This window comes from Zingiber officinale, chromosome 1A, assembly GCF_018446385.1.
Source record: "Zingiber officinale cultivar Zhangliang chromosome 1A, Zo_v1.1, whole genome shotgun sequence".
Lineage (NCBI taxonomy): Eukaryota > Viridiplantae > Streptophyta > Magnoliopsida > Zingiberales > Zingiberaceae > Zingiber > Zingiber officinale.
The window spans coordinates 56,329,016-56,336,639 of NC_055987.1; the positions used below are offsets into that span (position 1 = coordinate 56,329,016).

At 42.1% G+C, this 7,624-nt stretch overlaps 1 protein-coding gene and 1 long non-coding RNA gene across 3 annotated transcripts; both read right to left on the reverse strand.

Annotated features, from left to right (window-relative positions):
- Positions 1-275: 275 nt before the first annotated feature.
- On the reverse strand, positions 276-806 carry LOC121998004 (protein LIGHT-DEPENDENT SHORT HYPOCOTYLS 4-like). Its single transcript, XM_042552719.1, has one exon. It carries the CDS (start codon positions 804-806, stop codon positions 276-278), a length of 531 nt encoding a protein of 176 aa, XP_042408653.1.
- A 4,751-nt stretch (positions 807-5,557) lies between these two features.
- LOC122004012 lies at positions 5,558-7,215 on the reverse strand. 2 transcript variants are annotated; one of them, XR_006118188.1, is made up of 4 exons: positions 6,581-7,215; positions 6,370-6,504; positions 6,210-6,281; positions 5,558-5,633 (listed from the first exon to the last, which is right to left on the reverse strand). It is a non-coding gene; the product is annotated as an uncharacterized LOC122004012 (long non-coding RNA). The 2 variants fall into 2 exon arrangements; XR_006118189.1 differs by having other exon boundaries at positions 6,210-6,286.
- Between the last annotated feature and the right edge of the window lie 409 nt (positions 7,216-7,624).

Below are 7,624 nucleotides of genomic sequence, written 5' to 3' on the forward strand. Positions count from 1 at the left end.
TCGGATTCGCCTATCCATAGATCTAAAGTATAATTTATACATATTTAGGTGTCGAGGTTCAAAATATTCATTTCTATGAGTAATAATAATAATAATAATAATAATAATAATAATAATCCTCTTGTTTATTCGTTTAAATATTGTATCATTGGGCTACATCTGATTGATAAAAATAAGTGCAATAATACAACGTCATTTCCTTCGTATTATTTGATGATATTAATGGTTATATTCTTAGTATCATTTTCCGTTAATCATATGCAATACCAAACTTACTATTGGTGATCAGCTGGAAGTGTTGCTTTGTGCCCGGCGGGAGGTGGCTGTGGTTTCTTGCGCTTCTTATCATAGCAGACGCCACGGGCCTTCGATTGGAAGTTGCGGACCTCACGAAGGTAGAGGCGTACGGCGTGGGCGGCAAAGGGATTGGTGTCTCGGTGGCCGCCGTTCACCTCGAAGGCGGCGCGGAGGCGGCCGACGAGGGCGTCGAGGGAGCCCCAAGCCTGGCGGAGTGGGCAGGGACAGGGGGCGGGCGGCAAGGGAAGGCCGAAGAACGGGCAGCCCGTCACGTGCACCTTTGTCTTTCCAAACTGATCCAAGTACTGCAGGAACTCCAGCACGTGCGCCGAGCTGCACTGCGGCAACGCCAGCGGTGGCTGGTGCCTCTCCAGGTACTGGAGGAAGCTGCTCCAGTCACGCTGCTTCTGCGACTCATACCGGCTTAAGCTCACAGCAGCAACTGAGGAGGAGGCGGAGTTGGAGCTGCTGTCATCGACGATGACGCCGTCCGAAACAGGGCCATTCATCATATCATGCCAGATCAAAATTAATTACATGCAGCTAGCTAGCGATTGGAATTAAAGAGCAGCGGATAGCTTAAATATAGTGATTCTGAAGAGAGCAAAATTTTGATTGAATCGAGTGATTGGATTATGATGTGGAGGTGGATACGTTGGAAAAGAAGGTGGATATCATCTCATGCATGGAGGTTTGATTGGATTGGCACAGAAGTGTTATGTCTGGATGAAAGAGGGTAGAGGCCAGTGGTTAGAGCCGCTTCGATGTTTGGGGTTTAATTAGGAAAAATTATGGGGAAAAGAGGAAGAAGAAGAGATGGCGAATTGAATGGTGAAGGTGACGGTGACAGGGATAGGTGCCGAAGAGAACATAGAATGGAAAGGCAAGGTAATTGATAGGACAGTGAGCTTGATTGAGTCGTTCAGTTTGTTAATTTTTGACTAATTATCTAACCGTCTAAAGGTAATATTTTGATGATAAAGAATAACCTAAAATTTTAAGGTATTTCTTATCTTAAATGTTTTTTATGAGAATTTCTTTAAAATTGTATATTTCGAGAGAATTATCTCAGGTGATAATCATGTTATTAACCTACATAAAAATAAAATAATCGTGTCATGAATATAAAAAAAAAAAAGAAGTAAAATGGTTTTATCTTGTTTAGGTTTTTGACAGAATAGGCCTAATTGAGTTATAACAACTAGAAGTAAATCTCACGTTAAGTACCATGGAGCTAAACTTAGCAAATCATGTTTGTGACACTTCTTTGAGGCCACAAGTTACTTTTGATAAACTTTATTTGAAGGGTGTGGAAGGCCTAGAGGTGGATTCATATCACTTCTCCATTGAATCGATATTAAAGATTCATTCACAACAAAAAAAAAAAAATTGTCATTTAGCGACGGAATTAGAGACAGAATGATACTTCCGTCTCTAATTAGAGACGGAACTATATTTTTGTCTTTATTTTGATCATTTTAAATTTTAAAATAAGTGAATCCGTAATGTAACGACCCACCTTCTACTGACTAAGCTGTAAGGCCAGGGGTTACATTATGCTAAACTATTCTGTACGGAAAACTGAACTAATTAATAATTCTACTATTTGTTATAAAATTTGGAATTCTATGTTCAGAGTACACTCCTAAAGTTGTACATATGCTAAGAAGGGAACCTAACCTTCCTACTTGATCAAAACTGAAATCAGACACTTCTGGTTGAAATCAGACTATCCAATCGATCGGATGATCGATTGGAGTGGTTTGATCGATCCACTGGTCGATCCCACATGCTACTGTGCACGGAAGTCCCGTCTGGATCGATCGGCTAATCGATCCGGTCTGGTCAATTGATCCAGAGATCGATTCAGAAGCTCTCTGTTCGCGGGATTTAAATTCCCGATCGATCGGCTGATCGATCCATGGCCGATCGATCAGTTGATCGACTCATCAGCTCTCTGTACGCGGCAGATCACTCCCCAATCGATTGGCTGATCGATTGAGGGTTCCTCAATCGATCAGCTGATCGATTCCACAGTGTTATGTACGCGGGGATTTCTTCCAATCGATCGGTTGATCGATTGAGGACTGCTCAATCGATCGGCTGATCGATTGGGTTTATGATTTCTGCAGAATTTACACCCAACCTCGTACAGGACTTCAATAAATCAACAAAAACCACAACACTACTACTAGGCATGTCATTACTCATGGTTAGCTATCTATTATCCAAATAACAAGTAATTTAAGCATAACTTTCATAATTCAAGACGCTTAAACAACTAAAGGTGCGGAAAGTAACACTATAAGAAATAATAAGTCTTTAGACTTGCTAGTCTCCAAGGGTCTTTATTCCAAGTTCCTTCTCACACACAGCTGATCGCATTGCCCTCCAGCCTCCGCTATTCCATCTTCCCTTTGCCTTTATCTGCAGTATAAGGAAAATGAAACTATAAGCTTAGGAGCTTAGTAAGAACCATCTACCTTACAAAAACATATATTCGAAGAAATCATGCTTTCAAGGATGCTATTTGAAATACATGCTGATGATTATGCTGAACATACTAAAAACATGGCATATGGACATACAAGTCACAACAATCAAAACTGAACATGAAGCTACTTGCTATATCAATAAGAAAACTAAACTGAAGCTAAGCTATATTCACATATCTAGTTTGTAAAGTTTGAAAACTATTTATATAAATAGATAAACATAGTAATCATGCTGCTGATGGGCCCGTCAACTGTACATGCCATGCGCGCATTCCTAACTAGGCCCGAGGTAGTAAGTCCCGAATCTAGTAGGGTTACTAGGTTATCTAAATCTAGGGACGACTATGGGAGCTCAACCCAAGGACAACTGAGAGTCTAGTACAGTGCCACTGATAAAAGTAAAATTGTAACGCCCCGGCTCGGGCGGGCCCCACCCGAACCGAACCGGGAACGCTACCTGAATTGCCCATCGGGTTGATGACTAGCTCCACAGACCACCGGAGGTCCTTTCAGCGTGCTTTGTCCTCACTCGCACGCACCCTGGAAAACTTCCCAGGAGGTCACCCATCCTCAGATTTCTCCAAGCCAAGCACACTTAACTTTGGAGTTCTTTGAGTTTGGGCTTCCGAAAAGGAAGGTGCACCTTGGTGATATGGATAGTACCATCTAACCTTTAAGCCATACTTAACCAGAATCTTTAGAATCGGGGTATTACAATCACCCACACTTAAAGACACAACGTCCTCGTTGTGTAACCACAAATCACACCACAAACAAATCCCAGAATCTCCCTCGCTAGGTGGTACCCTGGGTGCTCCTACCACAGGCGCACTCACGGTCGCAAGGTCGCTCTGATACCACTAAATTGTCACGCCCCAAAGGAGTCCCTGCCAGACAAAAATCCGACAGCATCTCCCCTGTACCGATGACAATCTGAAGCATAAGTACAAACAAAATATACATCAGCCACATGCGGCTGGAATATTTATATACACAACCACGCAGTTATAATAACAACCCACACGGCTGGAATGAAACAATTACAACCACGCAGTTATATATAAAACAGCCCACACGGCTGTACTAAAAACCAACACAGCGGAAAAACGAACACGGAAAACCCAATACAACACAAACAACACACTGCTAGCCGGCTAGGCTTTATACAATAAATACAACACCAAAACCATAAGATAGCCACATGGCTATACACAAATACAATGCCAAAAATAAGAAAAGAATATACAAAAGAAAACAATCACGATCTTCGGATGTGACGTAGGACCCGGCAGACAGGATACTCCAAGCGACACCAGCCATCTACAAGCTACCTGAAAACATAAATGTATACATGCGGTGGTGAGTATAGGTAACTCAGCGGGTAATAGAAAAGATAGTGCATGGCCTATAAACAATATGGAGATCACAAGTATACAGTCTCAGTAGAGAATATGAACATGGTCATACTATCATAATCAATGCATCTGAACATACCTGACATAATAACCTGACATAAACTGTACAAAGCACAACTAACATAATGACAGATACAAACCCAATCTGGAATCGACCCATGGTACAATGATCAGTAAACTCACCGGATCTGCAACAGATATACCCGTGACACCTGTGCAATATAAGTACGACTGCATATACATGTAAAATAAATGACATGTATGCAGCATGGCAACCAAGTGCAACAATCATATCTCAAACAAGTGCAACAACGACAATCACATGCAACTAGTAACTACTAGGCATGTATGCAAATGCAGATGCACCGCGCATCAAATGCAAGAATAATAACTGCGTATGCATGCTCCATGGTCACCCCCGCCACCTCTCTAGACACCACGACCCCTGTATGGCCGAGAGGCTTGGGTCTGTGACGACTGTACTACCCTCCAGCCCACTATATAGTGGTCGAGGCGGACAGTCCGCTAATAGCTATCTAGCTAAATAGCATCAGGGTCCCTGACTGCTCACAACGCCGGATCTCACTAAACCTCGTGACCGGGTGGCACGACAGGACTAGCAGCAACTGCTCCAACTACCACTACCCATGAGTGGCCGAGTGTGCGGTGCTGAACCAAACCAACTGATGACTCTCTCACCACAAGGGAGGCAATGGTCATCAGATGCAATGAATGATGAACATGATATATATATATATAATCATCATCCATGCAATAACTCCAAACCTCAAAAAATACCTCCAACAAGAGTATAATCATCATGATACCACCACGTATCCCACCAAACACATATACACAACTATACGCGTATAATCAACCAAAAATCTCCAATAATCCACTAGACACATATGCACCGAACGTAAGTACAATCAACATGTATCCTCCAATAATAACCACATCAGACACGTGTATAAACCATAAACATACAATCAACACAACTCCTCCAAAAATACATAACCAAACACGTGTGTACATACAACATGCAAATGTAGGGTCAACATGATGACTCCTAAAATACATACCAAGCTACATACAATCAACATTATATGCATAAATCAGCATGATAAACCCAACAACTCGACAATCCCCACTATACATACTCTACACGCGTAATCCCAGCAGAGTAGAAATCAAGAGTAGAGACTGCATATGATATAACTATGACATCTCAAAGATCAAGCATAAGGATCAAGCAGGAAGGCAACCAACAAATACGATATAAGGAAAAGTAGCCTAATCCATCACATAAAACCATGCACTAAGCTCAATAAAATCTACATAGAGTCAAGGAAGAAATACCCGCCTTAATTTGTCGACCGTGTCCAGAATAAATCCCACGTCGTGATGATCATCCCATATCAAAGTCCTGCATAAATCAATATTTACATATTTTATTTAGCTAAATTCACATGAATTAAAATAGCTAAATAAAATCCCTACTCAACTAGGATAACTCCACTCAAATATGATCTCTGATAAATCCTCCAAATAATCCTCAATCTAACTCACATAATTCATCATCAATCCAACACTAATCCAAACTCATCAAAAATCCTTCTAAATCCACAAATCAATCCAAGATTCAATCTAAATCAATATATCAAAGTTGAATTCTAATTCCTTAACCATGAATCAACTTCACACAATTCATCCATTTCAACTAATCTACACAGATTACAACAATCTATCATCAACAATCTATGTTAACCCAATACCATCATCAACAATCTATCATCAACAATCCATGTAGAATGCTTAATCTAATCCAATACATAACCTACCAGTCATCAATTAATCCAACACAAGAGCATCCAACTACAACGAATCCCTCTACATGCTCCCATGTGCTCTAAACTAAACATGATCTAATATCCATTAACAACACTGATAGAACAGAATAATAATAGAAGGATCTAGAGATACATCACCAGAAAACACTCACCTTGAGGTATGACAGCAAAATTCTGAATCTTACAACCCAAGAAGTTCTATGCCGTCAACTATCAAAGAAGCACTACACTAATTCATCCAAGAATCAATCCATAAATCCAATCATATAGCAAAGGATTTGTTGAACCCCTAATTCACAACATTAAACTCACCTCAACAAAACCTTAGCTCAATCCAGATGCCCCAACTGGTGTTTTACTGCTGGAGAAGATTACTGCCGGAGTTGATGGCCTCACCGGACCCTAGCAGCAACCCTCCACCCCACAAGAACCGCCACAGCAAACCATCTGCAACCTCAACACACCCTAAATCAAAATCAACGTTTCCATAACTGATCACGAGATCAAACTCCTCAACCCTCACCTTTCGGTCACATTGCCGGATCAATGCAGCTTGGCCGGACACTTCACAACAGACCAAGGATCAAACCCAACATCAATCTTGAAGCTAGGTTGGTGATTAGAAGCAGAGAGGTCGGCGATCAGGTACAGGAAAGGGACGGCGGCGGTTGGTTGGAAGGGAAGGAGTTGAGTCGCTGGTGAGTCTCGGGACGAAGAGAGCTCGCGCGCGTGATCCGGCTACATCGTGTGGAGTGGTGTGGTCGGGAGGCTCGGCGAGAAAGACTCGGTGTCAGCAATCTAGGGCACGGTGACAAGATCGGCAAGAAGAAGGAGAGGCTCCACACCTTGAGAGAAGGAAGAGGGAGGCTCGGCCGAGACACACTGGAGAAGACCGTCGCCAGCAGTGAACTCGTGGTGATCGGCGGCGCAAGAAGGGCGACGACGACAAGGAAATCAGGTGGCAGAAACAGGATCTAGGGCACCACGCGTGAGGGCAAGCGTTGGCCCTTTCCTTCCGGCGATCGAGCTCCATCTACCTGCTAATGGAGGGTCAACCGGCGCCGGCACGATCATCTCCCTTGCGACGTTGGCGTCGGGGAAGAAGAGGTTGCGCGAGAGGCTTGGGAGAGGAGATCGGGGAAAGAAAAATTAGGAGAAAGTGAGAAGAGGAAATCGGAAATTAAGGATTTAAATACTTAGGTTAACCTCTAAGTTAATTCCTCAATTAACTCCCACTTAAATGGATATTCCAAAACAAGCCTCCATTGTATCCCGAATCTATCCCCTCAAAATAGGTCATACGGACCCCGTTTAATCCCAGAAAAATTTCTAAAAATTTCAGAAAAATCCAATAAGAATTTTCGTCCAATAATATTTATTATTTGATTTTACGGTATCTTACATTCTCCCCCACTAATAAAAATTTGGTCCCCAAATTTACTGGTCTACTCAGGGATCCTCATCTAAGGGTAACCACCAAACAACATACTCATATACCACTCCATCCAGATAACATGAATAAATCTCCAACCATAATAATCCACCTCCAAATGAATAGCAATGACTC

Bases quoted from the DNA above. Each gene is read 5' to 3' on its own strand.
- LOC121998004 (XM_042552719.1), bottom strand. From the start codon at position 806: ATGAATGGCCCTGTTTCGGACGGCGTCATCGTCGATGACAGCAGCTCC.